General features: G+C 44.1%; 5 protein-coding genes across 7 annotated transcripts; 2 read left to right on the top strand and 3 right to left on the bottom strand.

Moving 5' to 3' along the window:
* Positions 1 to 45: 45 nt before the first annotated feature.
* Positions 46 to 3,026, bottom strand: LOC9658892 (sulfate transporter 4.1, chloroplastic). Its single transcript, XM_002968782.2, has 17 exons — positions 2,762 to 3,026; positions 2,651 to 2,699; positions 2,370 to 2,583; positions 2,146 to 2,314; positions 2,022 to 2,087; positions 1,862 to 1,969; positions 1,699 to 1,806; positions 1,581 to 1,646; positions 1,473 to 1,533; positions 1,291 to 1,418; positions 1,194 to 1,235; positions 1,023 to 1,139; positions 920 to 971; positions 724 to 862; positions 556 to 644; positions 436 to 512; positions 46 to 376 (listed from the first exon to the last, which is right to left on the bottom strand). Exons 1-17 carry the CDS (start codon positions 2,996 to 2,998, stop codon positions 173 to 175), a joined length of 1,926 nt encoding a protein of 641 aa, XP_002968828.1. The 5' UTR covers positions 2,999 to 3,026; the 3' UTR covers positions 46 to 172.
* A 153-nt stretch (positions 3,027 to 3,179) lies between these two features.
* LOC9651249 (exocyst complex component SEC5A) lies at positions 3,180 to 8,098 on the top strand. 2 transcript variants are annotated; one of them, XM_024673665.1, is made up of 21 exons: positions 3,180 to 3,805; positions 3,871 to 4,007; positions 4,078 to 4,178; positions 4,238 to 4,432; positions 4,479 to 4,606; positions 4,659 to 4,817; positions 4,866 to 4,970; positions 5,022 to 5,096; positions 5,143 to 5,280; positions 5,335 to 5,529; positions 5,591 to 5,749; positions 5,809 to 5,935; positions 5,988 to 6,198; positions 6,256 to 6,371; positions 6,430 to 6,628; positions 6,682 to 6,790; positions 6,849 to 6,926; positions 6,980 to 7,036; positions 7,090 to 7,239; positions 7,291 to 7,494; positions 7,556 to 8,098. In XM_024673665.1, exons 1-21 carry the CDS (start codon positions 3,428 to 3,430, stop codon positions 7,922 to 7,924), a joined length of 3,390 nt encoding a protein of 1,129 aa, XP_024529433.1. In that variant the 5' UTR covers positions 3,180 to 3,427; the 3' UTR covers positions 7,925 to 8,098. The 2 variants fall into 2 exon arrangements, with proteins under 2 accessions (XP_024529433.1, XP_024529432.1); XM_024673664.1 differs by having other exon boundaries at positions 4,659 to 4,970.
* LOC9651248 (peroxisomal biogenesis factor 6) lies at positions 8,000 to 12,381 on the bottom strand. 2 transcript variants are annotated; one of them, XM_024673667.1, is made up of 21 exons: positions 11,758 to 12,381; positions 11,553 to 11,674; positions 11,398 to 11,492; positions 11,304 to 11,342; positions 11,137 to 11,246; positions 11,025 to 11,083; positions 10,897 to 10,967; positions 10,685 to 10,846; positions 10,477 to 10,635; positions 10,350 to 10,425; positions 10,197 to 10,293; positions 10,049 to 10,139; positions 9,839 to 10,000; positions 9,604 to 9,783; positions 9,426 to 9,548; positions 9,280 to 9,363; positions 9,039 to 9,223; positions 8,839 to 8,977; positions 8,701 to 8,775; positions 8,463 to 8,630; positions 8,000 to 8,400 (listed from the first exon to the last, which is right to left on the bottom strand). In XM_024673667.1, exons 1-21 carry the CDS (start codon positions 11,967 to 11,969, stop codon positions 8,287 to 8,289), a joined length of 2,523 nt encoding a protein of 840 aa, XP_024529435.1. In that variant the 5' UTR covers positions 11,970 to 12,381; the 3' UTR covers positions 8,000 to 8,286. The 2 variants fall into 2 exon arrangements, with proteins under 2 accessions (XP_024529435.1, XP_024529434.1); XM_024673666.1 differs by having other exon boundaries at positions 8,463 to 8,633; positions 11,758 to 12,380.
* A 389-nt stretch (positions 12,382 to 12,770) lies between these two features.
* LOC9658891 lies at positions 12,771 to 14,250 on the bottom strand. Its single transcript, XM_024673627.1, has 8 exons — positions 14,115 to 14,250; positions 13,869 to 13,961; positions 13,700 to 13,794; positions 13,541 to 13,616; positions 13,343 to 13,485; positions 13,210 to 13,290; positions 12,987 to 13,106; positions 12,771 to 12,912 (listed from the first exon to the last, which is right to left on the bottom strand). The coding sequence occupies exons 1-8, from the start codon at positions 14,248 to 14,250 to the stop codon at positions 12,889 to 12,891; spliced, it is 768 nt and encodes a 255-aa protein (XP_024529395.1). The 3' UTR covers positions 12,771 to 12,888.
* A 29-nt stretch (positions 14,251 to 14,279) lies between these two features.
* On the top strand, positions 14,280 to 15,876 carry LOC9651247 (probable anion transporter 5). Its single transcript, XM_024673671.1, has one exon. It carries the CDS (start codon positions 14,392 to 14,394, stop codon positions 15,793 to 15,795), a length of 1,404 nt encoding a protein of 467 aa, XP_024529439.1. The 5' UTR covers positions 14,280 to 14,391; the 3' UTR covers positions 15,796 to 15,876.
* Positions 15,877 to 20,716: the final 4,840 nt, after the last annotated feature.

The raw sequence follows: 20,716 nt of genomic DNA, 5'->3' as shown, positions 1-20,716 counted from the left end.
GCAGCGAGCAGCAAGCAGCAAGCGGCGAGCGGCGAGAGCGCGTCGTTGCGAAGAACCCTAAAATCCAGCGCGTTCATCATTCGAAATGCAAACGGGATGGTTTTCTAACCGATCGTGGCCGTCCGTATCGAATATGCCAGCAGTCTAAAAGGTATGCTTTACACACCACACTTTAATCGCCTCTTCTCTGTACGATTACCAATGGAGCGCTTTCATCACCATCTGGGCGTGGATAGTTTTCCTTTTGCAAGCGCGAGAGGCAAACTTGGACGGCATCATGAACGCGCACGAAGTACCACTCGAGCCCAATAAGCTCGGGAATGCCTGCTCGATCCAACGTTTTCATGACTTGCTCGTTTGGATTGGACAGTGCCATCTACAAAAAACCAAGAACTTTATCATGGTCACTCCAGCTCTTGAGGAAAATTCGCAAACCTGAATGTTGCGCGACTTGTACTCGAGGTAGAGCTCCTTGATGGCATGAATAGCAGTTGAGTCGACGTAAGTTACAGCTGCTCCAAACGTTAGAAACATCCATAGACGGTCAGAACTTACGAGACATTTCGATGATGACGAAGCGGATGTCTTCGGTCCTGAGGCCCCTGCTGGCTGTGCCTTTAGAGCACAGCTCATATTTCCTCAACCTGCAAGAAGTGCGTGAAACAAAAGTGAAGGGAAAGCACGTACACGCTTTAACAAAAGATAAAGAGAGGAGAGGGTGACCTGTCTTTGATGAAGCTGATGTTTGCGAAGTACATCGGGGCATCAATACGTACAATGACGATCCCATGGTATGTGTACGCGTCTGCATACTGTCTCACGTTTCTGTATACTGTCGTTCCTGGGAGGCGTCCCAGAATGGCTGATTGAAACAAAAAGATAAGACAGTCCAGCGAAAGAAAAAGGAGAATTCCCTCACCAATATGGGGATTTGCTGACTCGTAGATAACAAAAACCAATGAAAGCGTAATCTGCAGTTATGTGAGAGTTAAAAAGGAAGGAATATAAAGGGATTCACATACCGCAATGAGCACCCCAATTTCAACACCAAAAAATAGTGTGTTGGCGAATGCCGCAACCCAAAGACAAAAATCCTTTTTCTTGACTCTCCATAAAAATATTGCTTCATCGTAATCAACCTGTATCCATAACATATTAGCGATGACAATTATCAAAGCGTGATGGCCACGTACCAACCCTGCCACGGCGGAGACAACGATAGCCGCTAGAGCACACTGAACAGGAAGTAAGAGGTAAGAGGAGACTAGTAGCATGTTTCAGTCTACTAACCTGTGGAATATCTGAGAAAAGCGGAGTTAAGAACAGAAGCACGCAACCAATCATGAATCCCGTGACGATTCCCGATAACCCGGTGTGTGCGCCCGCGTCATGATTGACGGCAGATCTAGAGAAGGATCCTGCGCGCATTATATTGGTTTTAGTTCGAAGCTCAGAGTTTAAATAAAACTTACCAGTGGTAGGATACGATTGAAACAATGAACCCAGTATGTTTGCCACACCAAGTCCAAACAACTGAAAAGATTTGTCACAATCAGTCAATAACACGAGGACATCCTTACTTCCTGGTTGGAATCAATCTCGTATCCATTTTTTGCTGCAAGCGTCTTAGCAATAGCAACTGATTCCTGCGAAGAATGTCACGTTAATGACAGTATTTTCTTTGTGCCAGCTACTCACCAAGATCGCTACACCAGTTATTACAAATGCGGTTGACAACAATCCTTTGGCATCCTTGAAATCGTAGTCTAAAGAAAATTGTGGTAGCCCCTGGGGAATCTCCCCTATCTAAAACACATTTTATTAGCTAAAGGAACCAGGTGCTGTGAAAAGGCATACCTACCACACTGATAGATGGCGGACGGAACAGTTTAACAAAAACAGTTCCGATTATAACAGCCGTCAATGGCCCCGCTGCTCGTACAGATCTGAACCGCTTGATTGTTTTCCCCTGGAAAGAAGTTGAAAACTAAAGACCGACAAGTACGAAGAACTTAGCTTACCACATGTTTCATAGAAAGAAGAATTGACAGCATTAAACATCCCATCAGAAACGGAATCGGCTGGAACTGAATACATGAAAGAGGAAATAAAACAGTAAGGCTCAAGCAACAAGGACAAGTATACCTCCTTGTACCCTTGCATAATACTCCAAAGAAGAGGCACAATCTTTGTACTCCTTGAAATACTGTACCCGAGGAAATACTTGGCCTGTGAGAGTCCGATTATGATCGCGGATGCCGAAGTAAACCCCGAGGTGACAGAGTGACTGATGAAACGAACAAGCCAACCCAACCTGTGGATTCAAGACGAAGTTAACAGCTTAAGAGAAGAGGCAAGAAACTGTTTACCTCAAAATTCCCATGGTGCATTCCAAAAGGCCTACCATTAACGCCAAAAGAACAGCAAGCGCCACATATTGCTGTGTGTAGTTTTCAGCTTCCGGAGGGACCATTCCCGAGAGAACATTATACACAAGAAGTGACACAAGAGCTACTGGACCATTTGCTACCTGACGAGAGGAACCAAAGACACCATATGCCAAGTTTGGTACAAAGCCAGCGTCTGGAAAACATTGAAAACCATAAGCACAGACCGAAAGAGAAAAAAATCGCGAAGATAGAAAACTTACAAAGTCCACAGATTGGAGGTAGCCCGGCAAGCTTCGCATACGACATAGCCTATAAGAAACATCGATCAAGCTAAAGAAAAACAAGAGAGAAAAAAGGGAAGCTCTAAGTACCTGAGGTATGAGCATGGTTCCAATCGTGATCCCAGCAAGAATATCGTCCCTGAGATACTCGTGCACTCGATAAGACGACATCCAAGAAACACAAGGAAGCACCGATTCCAGCTTGAATCGTGAGCACAATCGCTGGCTCCATCTGGAATTGCCGTCGTCGCACCCGCTGGAGGTGCTGGAGCTATTGGTGGGGTGTTTGATCTGGAGAACTCTCACTAGATCCTCGCGGATCGGCATCTCCAGCTCGGAAACCCTGGACCACAACTCTTTAGGGTTCTCGACTGGACTTTACTAGGACCCTTTCCACGAAATAGAGGAGCTGAGCATCAGATTGAAAACCAGGATCATCACACGGAGAAGCGACGCGAGCCAATGCGCCAGGCAGCTCTCGCGGAGGCGGCGATCGGATACCTCCGACGCCAGGAGCTCCGCGGAATGCGAGAAGTGCCGGTGCTCTCGGCACCGCATTGCGCCTCCTGGATCGTCAGCAACGCGCCTGGGATCTATCATCATCGCCAATAAACCCTAGACGAAGAACCCTAAAACTCTGCGCGCGATCCAATTCGAGCTAGGGTTAGAGTCCTCTCGCTCGCGCGGCAAGGTATGACGTAGATCTAGCGAACAATCTAAAGCACCTGGAACGGATCTCTGTGTCGTGCGCCGCTGATGATGTCGAGTTCCGAGGAAGAAGATGACCAGGACGAGGAGGAGCTGCTACAGCGCGCATTGGAGGAGCAAGCGCAGCGAGACGTCCGCTACACCCGCCCGCCGCCGCCCTCTCGAAAGCCGCCCGCCGCTCCTCCTCCCGCACAGCGCCAGCAATTAAACAATCCAGCTCCTCATCCAATGGAGGACGACGAATCGGAAGTGGAGCTCCTGAGCATTTCTTCCGACGATGATGACGACGATGCTCCTCGTGCTGCCGCTGCCACTGCCAAGCCGGTGGATGCGAGCAGGGACGCGGATCTTGGGATCGAGGATTTTAGTGACGAGGAGGTGGAGGAGGAAGAACCGAAGTCTTGGAGCAAAGTTAACGAAGAAGAGGTAGAGTGATCTTCTCTCGTTTGTTTTGCTCTTAGTTTTTTTTCGTTCCTCTGCTTTTCTTTCAGCTCCACCGAAGAGTTCGTGCCATGCGTGAGGCAAGAGCTGCTCCAGGATTGCGGAGGTCGACTCTTGCCCGCAGGGCGACCATGGCTGGGGGAGAGGTTTATCCCCGAGAGGATTTGATCGATCCTCTGGGTCTCGGGTGAGTGCTCTAGTTGTTTTACTCTTACTTTTAAACTTTTCGAGACTTAAGCTTCTGCTTTCTCAAACAGGACGATAGATTTGAAGTCCCTCACGTTGATAAGTGACTCAGCCTCTCCGGGAGCAAAAGCTCCAGTGCAAGATGCTCCGGCCCGAGATCCTACAAGTCGAGGTTTCTTAGGAAAAGATAGAAATATTGTTTTTTTTTTAAATTTATGTCTTCCAATGCAGAAAAAGTGCTGTATCATTCGGAAAAGTTCGATCCGAAGTACTTTTTGGCACGCATTCATCAGAGAACCAAAGCCTCCGATTTGGAACACGGAGACGCGGCTTTAAAAATGGATCTGCAAAACCGAAAGCAGCAGCTAAAGCTTCTTGTCAAGGAAAACTTTGAGTGTTTTGTATCGTGTAAAAATACGATTGACGGTATGTGCTGATATTTCAGTGGTTCGTCGCTTACTCCTTGTTGCAGATATACACTCAAAATTGCAACAGATAGAGTCGGATGCCGAAGGCGCGGGCACTGCACACTTAACTCATGCTATTCAGGACTTGGACGAGGTAGCAAAGCGAGCTTTTGGACCTCTCCTCGAGCGGCAGGTATCAAGTTGTATTTTATTATTTTTGGAAATTGCAACTTCTTAGCTTTCAGGCTCAAGCTGAACGAATTCGATCTGTTCAAGGAATGCTGCAACGTTTCCGAACACTATTCAACCTTCCAAGCGCAATACGTGGGCATATCAGCAAATGTGAATATGACATGGCTGTGAGAGAGTACAAAAAGACCAAGTCGCTCGTCCTTCCTTCACATGTTAGTAGCAGTCAGACCTTGGGATTACCTACTAACAATGCATTGCAGGGAAGAATATTAAAGCGCGTGTTTGAAGAAGTCGAGAAAGTTGTGCAAGAATTAAAAGACATGCTCTCGAGATGCATGGAAGACCCTCATGCCGAATTTTCGCAGGTATAGCATTTTTTTCGATATAACAGATGCTTAACCATCTCGATCTGGCAGCTCGAAAATGCAATACGGCTACTACTTGAGTTGGATCCTGACTCTGACCCTGTCTGGCAGTACTTAAGTATGCAAGTAAGGAAGCCTTTCAAATGGGAATCATATTTTAAACTGGTGATAGGAGCGGCGGATTCGATCGATTCTTGAGGCATGCGTCCTAGAACACGAGGTTCAGATGGATAACCTGCATGGACGTTTGCAGCAAAAAGTGGAATCGGATGCCCGATGGAAGCAATTGCAAAGTGAATCGCCAAAGTCGGTAAGTGACGCTTTGAGTGTTAGTGTGTAGCTTATTATGTTTTGGGTTTTGCAGACTGAGGTTGACATTTCCTTATTTATTGTGGATCAAGAAGATGATGCAACGGAAGCTGAAATTAGAGATTTTATCAACGACGAATCTGATGCACTGTTTGGAAGGCTTATACGCAGGCTTTCAGCTGTTATTATTCAGTATGTTCCTGATTTTTGGAGACTGGCATTATCAATTTTCAAGGGAAAATTTGCAAAGGTGAGTGTTCGTTAAATGGTTTCTTTCGTTAGTTGAATGTATAAATGTTTCCCTTGTCAAGGTATCACGTCCAAGTACACAGAAGGCAGAGCCGAAAGACCGTGATCATGAAAACTATCCTTTTGAAGAAAAACCCAAAGTGGTTGTTCAATACACTTCACACTCTCTCGATGAAGTTGTAGCTATGGTCCAAGGAATTGTAGGCTCGTACGAATCTAAAGTAAGAATTTATTCTTTATTCTCAAAATTGTTCTTAAAATGTTTGATTTTCCATGCAAGGTTCACACTGCTTTTACGACACTCGCGGAAGCAACAGAGATGCGTTGGTATATGCGAGAAGCTCTGTGGGAGCTTTCAAAGGCTTGTGCGGCTCTTTCTGGAAAGGATTGTTCTCCTGTCGGCGCAGGTATAGCTTAAAGTTGTGAAATAGTATTGTTAACGTTATGGATGGTTAACAGTTCAAACATTGACAACGTTAAAGATGGAACTTGTGCATCAATTTATTTTCAAGTTTTGCTCTTTGATGCGGCAAAAGGCTTCCGATTTGGTAGAAGAGGAAGACTGGATACCAGTGCCCGCCGTAGAACGGAATGAATCCTCGTATGCGATTTCTTCACTTCCTCTGAAGCTTCGTGACATTCTCAACTCAACGATAGAACACATGAAAGAGTACGCTACCGGCTGATTTTGTTTCCTTTCTTTTAACCGAAAAGGTTATCAACACAGGGTTTTGGATAAGGTGAAACTTGAGCCAACTCCGCCTAATAATCTGGCTACTCAACTCGGTCAGATGCAGGCGTCTTTACAGACTGCATTTTATGAGTGCTTTTTGGACGTTCTAGGTGAGTGACCATTCTGCAAAGTATAAAAGCTTACCTGCTCATGGTGGTTTTGTTGCAGAGCTCTTAGATAAAAAAATTGTTAATATGGCTGCAGATACACTTTCGGCAAATAATAAGTTTGTCGGACTTCAAGTCGGGGTGGAAGTTAATAATCCTCACCAGAAACTCTTGATGGTGCTAAGTAATATTGGTTTCATCAAAAGTATTTTGTTGCCAGAACTTTCGAGCAAACACAAGGATGTTTGGACCCGAGAGAGGTATCAGCTCGCACTTGATCTCTATTTTATCTAAACTTTGTGCGTTTTTACAGAATGAACGCCAAAGAGCCGGTAGTTGAAATTTCACCTACGGAAAGCGAAGTTGTGGCTGCCTTCTCGGCTTTAGAAGACAAGATTTTGAATGAGTACAACTACGTCAAGGTGAGTGGTATTTCTCTTATGACATCATCAGTTATGAAATTTCTTTGACGACGTCCAGGCTTCATCGGTAGGAACTACTGCAGCCAGTTACATATTAGATGATGGGACTCAATGGGCATCTGCTCCTCCTGTCAAGGTACTTGTGGCTACTTCTTCGCTGGCTAGAGTTTCTTTGTTGTGCACGTCTAGGGAATACGTGACGCGGCGGTGGAGCTTCTTCATCCACTGGTTGCTGTACATGCAGAGGTAAGCTCTATCATCTCAGTGTCTGAAAGATTTAAGTTTATCTCCCGCCGCAGGTTTACGCTGGAGCCAAAACCTTTGTCCGCAAGGTCATATGCGTTCTTTTCGAGGGGCTTATACGTGCGCTGCACACCACAGCAAGTGAAAACCTGTCCAAGGCTCTCAACCATCTCGACGTCAACGGGTTCTGTCAACTAATGCTTGAGGTACGAGCTCACAAGATCCGGACATGTGATTTGATCTTCGTGACTTTTTAGCTGGATTACTTGGAGTCCGTTTTCAGCCTGTATTGTACGAGCGATGCAAAGGCCTTGCTAACCTCCCTGCGGGAGGTCCTGCTCGAGAAAGTGCAAGACGTTGGTGGTGAATCAAGCGAAAGCACGGGGCACAATCGTCGTTTGACTCGAGGGAGCGAAGACGAGGAAAGCGTGCAAGCTCCCCCTAACGTGGACGACATACAGGTAGAGAGCGAGCTTTCTCGTTCCATTAAAACATCTTCTAATCCGAGCTTCATTCCATCAGGCTCGCGCTGACGACGTAAGAGCACAGTACTTGCCATCTGAGCTCAAGAGGACGCGCGTCAACGTGATATGCTTCCAAGACAACGGCGAGTCAATCGCTCCGCCAGACGCTGCAAAGCGAGCGGTTGTTTCTCCTAAGGGTGGTGTTTTAGAGAGCGCCAGCGTCACGCAGTCGCCTCGAGCAGGGAGGCACAGGAGGCGCTCGTCGGGATCCAGCTTCTCGGACGAGCCAGGAAAGCCATTCCCCGGCCTCCCTCCACCGTCCCCGTTCCACAGCGAGCCGGCGAGTCGGTTCTCAAAGCCACGCACAGTCTCGCGGAGAACCTCCACTGCGTCCAATGCTTCTTCCGTGGACGACGATCTCAGGTAAACTACAACGCATTCTTTTAGTTTCTCTCGCTTGGTTCCTAGTTTCTTGGAGAGAAAAAATAACAATCACATGGTGTATAAAGAATCGGTGTTCTATATAGACTGTACAAGTGCTTTGAGCTGCTTCCACGCATGAAAGTAAAGAATTGTTATGTAGCTGAGCTAGCTACCGCTACGAATGACTAGAAGTATATGGAAGTATCCAATCCATCGGTTGTAAGTGTTACAACCCATTCCTGTTAGTGTTGTGGTTGTCAAATAGTATCGTTATAGTAGTATAATCGTTGCTGTTGTATAATGGCAGTAATCGTTGTGTTGTCTAGTACCGTGTTGTAAAGGTAGTGTTGTTGCGCCGTGGTGGCCTTACATGAAGTAAGAGAGCTGCTGCTTCTTGCGAGATCCACCCTCGCCGTAGAGCTCGTTCCATTCTTGGAGCTCGGACATGCCCGCTCCTTCGGCGGAGAAGCTGGCAGAGACCTGGGAAGTAGAGGGAGTAAGAACGAAAGGTTTCATGCAACTTGAGAAAAGATTGGGCTTGCCTGTTTCCTGGCCTCTTTCATGTCGTCCATGTTGAGTGGCCTGAGAGACAGATCGTCGGCTGTTTTTGCATCTGTTGGTGGCGGCGCTGGTCCTCCTTTGGCCGCTGCTTCTTCCTTGTCGCTTTTGGAAGTAGCTTCGCTTTCTTCCTTGGAGGAGCGTTTCTTTTTCTTCTAGGAAAGAAAAGACCAAGACTTTAGAACTGGGAGAAAGCGCAATGTGGAGAGAGGGACAGCTTACTGCTTTTTCTTTCTTCTCTTTCTCTTTCTTCAGCAAATCACGTACGGGTCGATACGCAGCCGCCATGCAAAGGTTCTGGAAGACTTGTCCTTGTGAATCATCTCAAAGGAAAAGAAAATTTGAAATATGGACTGGTACCTTCAGGTCGCTTCCGGAATATCCATCGGTCATGTTGGCAAGCTCCGGAAAATCAAAGTCACTTGATAGATGTTCCTTCGAAAGAATCGCCCGTAGGATTTTCTCGCGATTTTGCACGTCTGGTAAACCAACCATGATTCTGCACAAGAGTCAAGTTCAAGTCAGTCAGAAAATTCAGCGTTCAAAAAGCAAACGGATACCTTCGCTCGAATCTTCGGATGATTGCTTCGTCCAAATCAAATGGACGATTTGTTGCAGCCAGAACGAGGACACGCTCAGCACCCTTGGTCAAGAGTCCATCCCAATGCGCCATAAATTCGTTCTTTATCTTTCGCATTGCCTCGTGCTCTCCCACACGAGATCGTTGGCCAAGCATACTATCAACCTGCACAATAGCATCTTTCTTCGGTAAAAGTGGAAGCAACTTGATAGAACACATACTTCATCAATGAAGACGATCGTAGGTGCTACTTTTGCAGCAAGCGTAAACAAAGCCCGTACATTCTTTTCATCTTCACCAAACCACTGCAAGTCAAAAATATCACGTCATTTCTGGAGCTCCAATTTAAGATGCCTTGCTACTTTACCTTTGATGTTATGGAAGACATTGAGACATTGATGAAGCTAGCGCCGGCTTCCGTTGCAACAGCTTTTGCAAGCATGGTTTTCCCAGTTCCTGGGGGACCAAACAAAAGAATGCCTCTGCAAGGCTGATAAAGGCATAAAAAAATTTAGTATGCTCTTCCTCTTCCCTTTTAGATGTACCTTAATCAAGCCACCCTTGTTGAACAACTCGGGCCTTCGCAATGGTAGCATCACAAGCTCTTGCAACGACTCTTTAACGTTGTCAAGAGCACCAATATCTTGGAAGTTCACTCCAACTTCTCCAGCTGGAATAACCTCTGGTCTGATTCTCTTTTCAAATTCATTATCTGGAGGGACGTCCTGTTACAAGGAACAACATTTTCAGGCATCAGTTCATAACATCGAACTATCTTACTGCTTTTGTGGTAACGGGAGCAGGCTTCGTTGTATCAGATGATTTCTTTTCGTTGTCTGGCTTGGGTCCTTCAGGCTTTGAAACTTCGGTTTTCGCCTCCGCAACAGGAACATCTGTTTTGACGTCCGCATTCCCTCTGGTGACTGTTTCCTGAGCTTCCGGCTGTAACACGAGTGAGCTAACTTTCCATAAAATTTGAGAAACACGAACCTTCGAAGTCTCCACCTTTGTTTCTGCTTGTAATTTAGCCTCGTTGCTGTCAAGCTGCCCAGCTTGAAATAATTCTAGGCCATAAGCAAGACTGGACATATATTTCAACGTTAAAACTGAAACGTCAGAAACTAAAAGAAAAACCAACCTTTTAGAAGAAATTACAAGCCTTCCTGAGCGATAATCTGGTTGCTCTGTGTTCATTAGATGATGGGAAATCGCCGAAACCAATATTTCTTCAATGTCTAAAAAAATCAAAGACATTCTTATGAGAGAAGGCAAAGAGACTCTTTCAGCTTACAGTTACTAAGAAGCATCGTGTCACTGAAGCAAATGGATCCAAGGTCGTCACACTCTACGTCATTCGAACCGAGAACCTGGACAGGGAATGATTCTGGTTTGCATATTTAGCCTCATTACGTTATTACCTCTAAAATGTGATTTCGGTTGTCTTGAGCTTGAATAGTTTTCATGTCTTCTTCTAGCTGACTTCTCCAGCTGACAAGAACTGCATTGTCTTCGGGAGGTTTAATGTTGATGGTGTATGAAAACAGGTGCTCCAACTTCTCATTTACACTTTCAGAGTCCTGCCGGAAACGCTTTAGATGCAGAAGAACACATACAAACGACTTGTACCTTAGTTTGCATTATCCTTGATCCCAACACTAAAATTGGGCCTGAAAGCTTCTTCAAACGTTTCAAGAACAGAGAGTATGTCTTTGGGCCTCTCGACACAAGTCTCTCTACGTCACGCAAGTAGAGGACGATCGGACTGGACCCAGAAACGGATGCGAGAACCTGTAGAAGAAGTTACAACATTTGCAACAGCATTCATTATGTATGCAAACCTTGAACAATGCATTAAACAGTGACTTCTCCTCAAATAGTCCCAAGGAATTACTCCGACGCAAAGGCAAGGCTGCAAGAGAACAAAACATTAGGCTGCCATATAAAAAATGTGGAATGCATGTCCGACCTTCTGGAGCTTTTCCCGACTTAGAGAGATTTTCTGGACTTTTGCTAGGAGATGTATTACTGTATAAACACGCATGTGAATAATTTTCCCGGGAAAAGAAGAAAATGAAGACCTTTGAGAATCTGAGGCATTTTCGCCTGATGACCTTGTGATTTGTGTTGCTAAGCTTCCGACGTTACTGGCGAACTGGCTTACAGTTCGAAACAAAACCTCAGGCAATGGCTGTGAACCAGACAATAATTATCAGATTCAAAAATGGGGAACCACAAAAAGCTATACCTCAGAAGAAAATTTCACATCGCCGTGCTTTTTCTGAACCTGAAACATCCACATTTTGCTTGAATATTCTCGTCTATAAAGAAGAGCTTGGTACCTTGGAGACGAAGTCGGAAACGTCAAGGAGTAAGAGTTTAGCTTCGAAATAGTGAGCCAGAGCCCTCGCAAGCATCTGCTGGTAGGCCTCGGCACCTCCAAGTACAAAAGCGTGTTGGCACTCAAGGGAAAAGAGGAGAAAAACGGAAGTCTTACCTGCCGGCCCAGTCAGGAGTATTGTCCGACTCGCTGGTGAGAGATTTCGCGTATACTTGGAGAACTCCCTTTGCTTGAGGTGAACGTAGGCAGCATTCGTAAGAAGAACTCGCGTCTGCTCACTGCAAAACACCAACAAGTCACGCAACGAGAGAGTCAACACAAATTACAACTCAAGCAAAGGTCCAACACAAGTGATACATACTTGAGATAGTAAGGGAACTCGTCGAAAGTAGCGCCACTGTCCTTCCCATCAATTATCTGGCTCAAGAGCTCCAGCTCTAAGACATCCGGCTGCTGCAGCTGCCTTCCAGCAGAGCCCACATTCGGGGAAGACTTCGAACGAGCAAGGCCGAGTCCGAGCCCCACACCAAGCCCAAGTCCGATGGTCGACCACATGACATACTTCTGCTCCATTGTTCCTCAGCTAAACAGCACCGGCTGCGTCGAGCAGCAGTCGTAGCAGCTGCTCGCTCGCTTGCTCGCTCTCGCTCTCGCTCTCGCTCGCTAGCTAGGACTCCTGGAAGAGGGCAACATCTTAGTGTAAGGAAACGAGAATTTAAGCTCGCCCACAATGTAAAAAAAACGCGAAAACCGCAGAAAAATAGATGCGTGCTTGCTTGGGAATCAAACTACCTAATGCTAGCTAAGAAGATCCAACTAGGACCCAATCACCGGGAAGGCAAGTGGAAGTTGCTCGCAAACACTGCCAACCCGGCGACAGGGAGAGATATCAAACCACTAGGCGATAAAGTAGTGCCAGGGAAAAGGACTATGCAAATGGAGCAAGGAATCTCTAGTTGCCGGGGAAATGACAAGGTCCGAGACACTAAAAAATATATATGACTAGGGAAATGCGAAAGAAGGGGACATGTCCGACTTGCCTGGAAAAAACCTGGAAAAAATCCGATGCGCCGGCACCCTGGCACGCACGACTTACAGACGGGCGTCCTGGCTTGGCGCAAGGGAGAGAATGCGCAAATGCGATGAGACGTGAGAGAATCGGATCAAGGAGCGCTGACGCTGTTGCTGCTGCTGTGGCGTGATCGGATCGAGCGCATCGGACGCCGGGAGGATGGAAGATTGCCGCTGTCGCCACAGTGATCGCATCGCATTGGCAAAGAAAATAAAGAACCCTAAAAGTCTACACTTGCAAAGAAGAGGACCAATCGACGGAATATTGTACGAACCCCGGCGGGGGAATGCGGACCAACCACGTGGCAGATTCAGGTATATTCACAACATAGAAAAAGCAACCTAGAGAATCTACATTGTAGATCGATGAGACGAGTGTAGCGTTTATCTCGTGGCAAATCGATGGATGACTTTGAAACTCTCAATGTGTAGAAGCCCATAGTTGCTGCAAAAAATAGTATTTCTTTTATGAATCAATCCCATGAGACAAGGAGAACAATGATCCAGTCAAGAACTTACGCGTCTGCCGGTGAATTCGTCTTTGTTGAAAACGTCGCCGGCTCTGTCTTTGGCATCATACAGGTACTCTGTCAATACTGCGTGCGTCCGCTGCCTGTGAGCGGCGTGTTCACGCGAGGCCTGTCCAAACGAGGCGAGAGATTGGAAACAATCAGTCAAATCTAGGAACGAGAAGCATCGCAGAAACAAAATGGAAAAGGACGAGGAAGCTCTGGTAGCATACCTGTTTACCTCTCACCAAGTTCTCACGAACTTCTTCTCGATCAAACGCGGGGTAGCCAAGCGTGAGCTTCCGATCCCATTTCTGGAGAGACCCTCGTCACAAAAACGGGTCTGGAAGAACTTAGGCAGCGTACCGTCTCTTTCGGATGAAATCTCCCGGCAACGATGTCTTCGTTGTAGTGAGAAATCGGGAATAGCTGCTGGGGTCCTCGTCTGTTTGGCCGGCGCACCAAATCATTGGCATCAATTGTTCCATTTATCACGTTCCGCTGCGTCACTGCAGAGAAAATTTTCAAGATCATGGAAATTTTACGTTACCGAACTTAACTTACCGGAACAGCGATGGGGACCAGAAATTATGTGCTTCCCGGATGTTCTCTTTGGCGGCGACGAATCTCGGATACGACACTAAACACATAGAAAGAAAAACAAAAAGGAGGTTCTGCTTAAGAACAAAATAAACTTTCAAAGAGGAGAAATTTGATACCCACTCCACTGTCGGCAAAATTGTCGTGATGCCCTTGAGGAAAGTATCTCTTTACAGCATGGGTGATGCAAAACCTTCGCTTGATGTCAGGAATGGTCACTGAAGAACAGCAAAAAAAACAAAGGAAATTCACAGTGAGAAAGACAGAAGCGCAACATCTTCTGTGAACTCACATCCATACGGACTCGCTTGGAATGTAGAGCAAGCAACTGGATCGTAAGCCTGGAGCTCCAGAAAAGAAATCAGAAAGACTTCCCTTTGTTTGTCTTGACAACATCAACAGATCGACCAAGACGAGGACGATGACGCGACACATTGCATTCTTCCAGGACTTGGACACTCCAGATTTGAGCGATTTGAGCTTAGCCCTTCCAGGCGGCTGAGAGAAGCCGTGAGATCTTTCCAAGAGAGACACTTACATGGGATCGCCTCATCGCCGCCCTCTTCAACAAAACGCTTCCGCCCTAAAAATGCAATGCCCTTTCGTTTAAACCACAGTTTTGGCGCGTAGCCAGCGTGGCGGGTGACCTGTCTAGCACGTGGCATCCACGTCATATTTATTTCAAAGTCAAACCCTAAAACATCGAGAGAAAGCTCGGCTATGGCGGACGGATCACAGCGCCAATGCATTCCTCATTCTAGGTAGATCCAGGCAAGGCGCTCAGATCGGGAGAGATTCCGCAAGGAAATGTAAGCATGGCGTCGTCGAAATGGCCCCAGCGCCGGATCATCGTGCTGCTCACCTTCGTGTGCACGGCCGTGTGCTATGTGGAGCGCACGGGATTCTCCATCGCCTACACGGCCGCGGCCAATTCCGCCGGGATCACGCAGAAATCCAAGGGTAATCTCCTCTCGGCCTTCTTCTACGGCTACTCCATCTCCCAGGTCCCGGGGGGCTGGGTCGCGCAGCGCATCGGCGGCCGCAGGGTCCTCCTCTGGTCATTCTTCGCGTGGACGCTGGCGTGCATCGCGACGCCCATCGATCCGCGCCACAACAGCGCCGTGATAATCTTGATCCGGGTGCTCGTAGGTGTCGCGCAGGGATTCATCATCCCATCGGTCCACACCGTCCTGGCGCAGTGGGTTCCCCCTCACGAGCGATCCAGGTCGGTCTCTCTCACCACGTCGGGGATGTATCTCGGGGCCGCGTTTGGGATGCTCTTCCTCCCGGAGCTCGTCCATTGGAGCGGCCCCCGGGCGGTCTACGTGATGGAAGCTCTCATGGGCCTCACTTGGGCGATCTTCTGGCACTTCTACTCGATCGATCCGCCACTCTCGGAGCATCCAAAGGCCTCGGCGGCGGGGTTTGGAGCTCCGGCGGACATCGAGCTCAAGAGCATCCATTCCGTGAAGGCTGGCGAGGAGAATGGATTGCTGGCGGCTGCTACGAAAGAGAACTGGAAGAAGGTTGGCGGGCTAGAGATTTCCGCTGCTGCTGCTGCTACTGCTGCTCGATCAAGAACCCACATTCCTTGGAAGAAGATCCTCCAGAGCTTGCCGGTGTGGGCGATCGTCGTCAACAACTATACGTTCCACTACGTTCTCTACGTCCTCATGAGCTGGTTGCCGACGTACTTCGATCAGGGCCTTCACGTCGGCTTGCAACACATGGGAGCCTCCAAGACGATGCCATACGTGGTGATGTTCGTCATGTCCAATGTGGGGGGACTGGTGGCGGACTACTTCGTGACCCGGAAGATCATGAACGTAGCTCACACCAGGAAGTGGATCAACGGCGTGGGGTTTGTGGTTGCTGCTGCTGGGCTGGGAATCATGCCGAAGATCTCTTCCGTCCAGAGCGCGATAGTTTGCTCGTCGGTGATACTGGGATCCTTGGCGCTGGGACGAGCTGGCTTTGCTGTCAACCACATGGACATAGCTCCCAGGTACGCTGGGATCGTCATGGGGATCTCCAACACTGCTGGGACTTTTGCGGGGATTGTTGGTGTCAACCTGACGGGATGGATTCTGCAATCGTCCAGCCATGGGCCGGCGGATCTTGGCAGCTGGAGGCTCGTCTTCGGGCTTCCGGCGGTTCTCTGTGTCTTCAGCGCCGCAGTGTTTTGTAAATACGCCAGCGGAGACAGGGTTTTCGAGTGAAACTTCGACAGGTAAGTTTTGTCGCTGCAATTGTTCTTGCAAGCATACTTGGAAATGGAAATCATTCATTTTTTTCAATCACACTTCAAATAGCGTCCAGGTCTATCTTTGCTTCAAATTTTTTGAAAATGTCGTGATCTTTGTCAGGAAAGAGCTTTTTAGGTAGTAACTTGCAGAAAGTTTTACCGGCTTTGTACAGATTGCCTTACGAAATCTTGACCGTGAGAGTGCTCTTTTCTCTGACTTAGGTGAATCGTTCAACTTGATGTATGGGTGCCTGATCTTGTCTAGTTTTTGCATTAGAATGTCCAAATTCCACTGCTATTGCTTCATCCCAAAACTCTTAGATGGAGTTCCTTGATTTGATGGTTGCACTGTAGTCCTATAGTAGGTTGAATTAGTTGGTAGGCCAGCTCTGCCACATGTGATGTGTTTTCACTTGTGCTACCCACTATGAACAATTATACTCCTAATTGGCCCAACATCATCTAAGAATATTCTTTCCATCTAAAGCAATATACCTTTCTTCTCATATTCATTCATACTTGCATCTTTGCTTGAATTGTCTTATTCTGTTTGAGCACACTAAGAGTAAGTCGTGCAGTAGGATGTACGGGATGAACACCATTATGTTTAGTACAATCTCTACATTTTGTAAATATGCCAAATGAGCAAATTTAAACACTGTCCATAAATAGCATTTAGGATCGAAATGAAACTAACACAAAAGGCATGATAATGAGGGTGTTTGGCAGACACAGTAAGCTATCATCTAGAAATATTGAGGGACTGGTCTTAGGTAACTTATGTTTTTCTTTTTTTATTTTGGGTTAGATTAAGAGACATTTGAGTACAATTTTCTTCCTTAGGGATTCTTTGCATGAGTGAATTTCCTTTATTGTTTTTTACTTTTCTTTGGCTTTACTCATGACTGCAAATCTTATTATTATGATTTATTTATCTTCTTGTTGGCAAATTGAATGGATGGGTTTGTAAATCTTGTTATTCTCTATTGTTTGGAATAAAAAATCTTTAGATTTAGTACAAGGATTGTGACAAGAAAGGAGAATTTCATTTTGATGTCCACCAAGGTATAATTGCAAGTTTATCACGTTCACTATAAGTTACCTTTTCTAATTTTCTTTGTTGCATTTGAATGATCCATCTTTGAGGTTTCCAACAAGTGTCTTCTTGCATCATTTAATCTTTCTTCTAGAAGATTTTATTTAGCTTTTATTATCATGGTTTTTGAATAATTCTTTCTCTTTGTCTTGCAATTTTTAAGGCACTCTCTTGGATCTTTTTCTTCACTTTTAAAGAGATCTTGATGACAATTTTCTTTTAAGCAATTTTGGTGCTTTTTTATAAAGATCTTATCACTTTTCTCTCCTTATGTTGTTTTTATGAGGTTTTGAATGTATTTATACATTTTTTAGCTAGCATTTTTAATCTTTATTTAGATTTTATTTTGAGTTTTTTATTGAGCTATTCTTTATTGTCCCTAAATTGAGATCTCGACATTTATTTGCTATAAGGGTTTTTATGAGGACATTTGTTGATAATATTTCTTCTTTTGAGTTTCACTTCTATTTAGGAGGAGAACAAATAAGTTAGAAAGAAGTACAAGGGCAACCTCTTCTTCCATCTTAGGTTGTACAAGTAAAAATGAAAATTTTAGGACTTCGAATATAACAGCATTAGTTACAAATATTTTAGCTATCAAGACTCCCATTATTCTTCACCTATGTGAGTCTTTTATAGAAAAGAAAATTAATTTATAGTTAAAGCCACCTCTTAAGATTTGAATTCTATTACTTTTGCACACTTTTTGGGAGCAAACAAGGTTTGTATCACATAACCATATTATGCTTGTGAATCTTTAGTTACAATGCTTAGTGATAATTTAGCATTAGAAGTATAATTTAGTATCACAGTAAATACCTCAATAGAATATTATAAAATACCAATACTCTCTATTTTAGATATGTCTTACTAGAGACTTTATTTTAGCTTCCAATAGATTTAAAAATTATAATAAGTAGTAATAACCAAAAGATGACAAGTCTTACAAATGATTTATATATATTGAGTTTATAAAGACCATTACAAATGCTTAACTAAATTTAGAACAGTTTTTGGTGGATTACCAAGACTTTTAACATTTTTTGGAGATTCCCCCACCTCTTATAAAGCTTGAAGTTCCATCCTCCATTCCCATAGTGGTTAGTATTGGAGTAGAGACTATCTTTTTAACACTTAATTTAGTTGCAATAAATGTGTTAATGGAGAATGGCATAATCAAAGGAGTTTCTGTCATTATTTAAAAGATTTTTAATTTAACTTTTGGCATTCCCTTTGATTACTTACAATCTATTATGCTTCTTTGTAAATTCATACTCTTGTGAACGAAAACTAAATGATCGTTAAATAGAGTTAAATATAAGACACTTTTAAATACCAAATATAATGTCAAAATTAATATATGATGTGATTTTATTTAGTTAACGAATAGAATTGGATTTAATGCCCCTCTGATACCAAATGTAAATTTTTTAATTTGAATTTTTTAAAAAGTCATCTAGTTTAATACTACTCAAAGTCAAGAATGCTTAACCTTAAATATCCTAAAACATTCAACCAATTGGAAAAAAAAAAGTGCAGTCTTGTTTATAGGTAATTTCCTTTTATATTTAAACCTTAATGGACTGTTTATTAAATTATTCCCTTTGGTTCCTTACACTTTTTTTCAAGACTTTATGTAACTTTTACGTTGGGATTCAAGTTGACTTTCCTCTTATTAGAGTATTTCCCCAAGGTTTAAATATTTTAGACAAGTTTCTATAATAACTCTCAAGGACTTCACCACTTTATGCTTTATTTCGTTAAAGTGGGACTTTTCATTATCCCACTTATGGTGTGTGGCCACATGCCATTTTTATAACAACAATAAAAAATTGAAGTTTTAACTTTATAATTTATAAATTAAAAACTTTTCATATGATTTTATGTTATAATATTGTGAAATATAAAAAAATAAATTAAAAAACTGATAGAAATATTAATAAATATTAATTAAGTACTAGGAAATGGCATGTGGACACATGCTAATTAATGTCCCACTTTACTGAATAAGTCCCACTTTAACGAAATAAAGCATCTTTAGACAATCATTTGAATTCATCAACATCTTTCTCAAAAGATACATTCTCATTCACTTTATCTTTTTTAAATGACTCATTTTAGTAGAAACTTTTGACTCAACTTGATTGTGTACATGTGTCAATGTGATACCATTGTAAATTTTGTAAATTTTTATATAAATTTTTTATACTAAACAAGCTTTGAGGACATTATTCTTCCCCAATGGTGGCATCTACTTGATGGAAACCTTCTTCATGGATAGGTTATAATTTTCTAGACTTAAAATATAAAGATGGTCTCATCTAAAATATTAGTCGTCCACTAAAAGTTTGAGGCATTTTCATATCTATTTTTTTAGTCTTTCTCTCTTTCTTTTTTCTTATCATCTTTTCTTCACATTTCAACCACTTTTTCTCTCTCTTTTCTTAGGTATAGTTTGACTATATCAAAGGTTCCCATTGGTTATTTCCTAGGAACAAATTAGCACTAGATAATTACTTGATCTACTTGTGGTTGTCTATTGTATTACACCTTGAAGAGAGTGAGATTCAGGAATATTCTAAGAGCGTGGGAGGATACAGCACAGAAGGGCTATATACCTTTCTTCCCTAGTGAGATATGGCACCATACACCCATATATTCACACTTGTATATTTATTTAGATCAAGAGGAACTCAAACACATAAATCCTAGAGATCAAGAAAAGAGCCATAGCTGATATTAATTCGATTCAAGGGTTTATAACAAGGGTTCTATATAATACATTAGACTTGCTAGATTAGCCATCACTATTTAATCTATTTAGCTAACACACTTCATATATGACTAAGTGTAGTGCATGTGATCATGGGATGAGATTTGAATATACTGTCACCGTGGATCTTTGGAACCTTAGGGGATAAATGGGGATAAAATAGCCATTAAGGGCTCTTTCATTAAGCAATTGCCCCTTTTCCAGTTGGCTTAAGGGGAGAGAGATAAGGTGCGCTACAGTTGGTATTAGAGCAAATAGCACGAGTTTGATTCCCATTGATTAGTGGCTACTTAAAAATATAATATACCCTTGAGTAAGGTATATTCTTGCCCCTAAATTTAAAATCATACATATTGGGCATCCATGCGTACGTCCTTCCTCTTGTGTGGAGTATCCACGGACGAAGGTATCCACCATGGGACTGTGGTATGGGTGGATGACTAGTTGCCTCACATGGAATAACTGGTGTACACAATGGAAGGATTGGTAGATTCAGTGCGGAAATGGAGGTGCTGATTCCCCTTGGCTCAGAAGGGGTTGTTAGTCAATAGTGTCGCGAATGTGACTTTGGGTATCAAAAGTTATCTGTCGACCAGTCCTTACGGACACTCTTACCTTACTGCCGCGATGGCAGGAGGTCGGTATTGTTGGACCCGTTATCAGTTCCCACTTGAGCTAGTTGAGAAACTGGTCAATGACTATGCACTTAGATTGGATAAACATAAGGTAGGAACCCTATGTGTTTCTTGCTGAGCATACTCGGCCTGGTTTGAGAAACTTGAGTCATTGGCTTGCACTTGCTAGTATCAAGAACCCCCGCGATATTGAGATTGGTCCCTCAATATCGCTACATGATAGCTTATCGTGTCTACCAAACACCCTCGCTATCATGCCTTTTGTGTTAGTTTCATTTCGGTCCCGAATGCTATTTATGGAAAGTATCCAGATTTGCTCATTTGGCATATTTACGGAATGTAGAGATCGGTCTGAACACAATGGTGTTTGTCCCATGTCCAAATTCACAAT

Source organism: Selaginella moellendorffii, unplaced genomic scaffold, assembly GCF_000143415.4.
Source record: "Selaginella moellendorffii unplaced genomic scaffold, v1.0 SELMOscaffold_11, whole genome shotgun sequence".
Classification (NCBI taxonomy): domain Eukaryota; kingdom Viridiplantae; phylum Streptophyta; class Lycopodiopsida; order Selaginellales; family Selaginellaceae; genus Selaginella; species Selaginella moellendorffii.
This window is presented reverse-complemented; position numbering and strand designations above follow the sequence as displayed.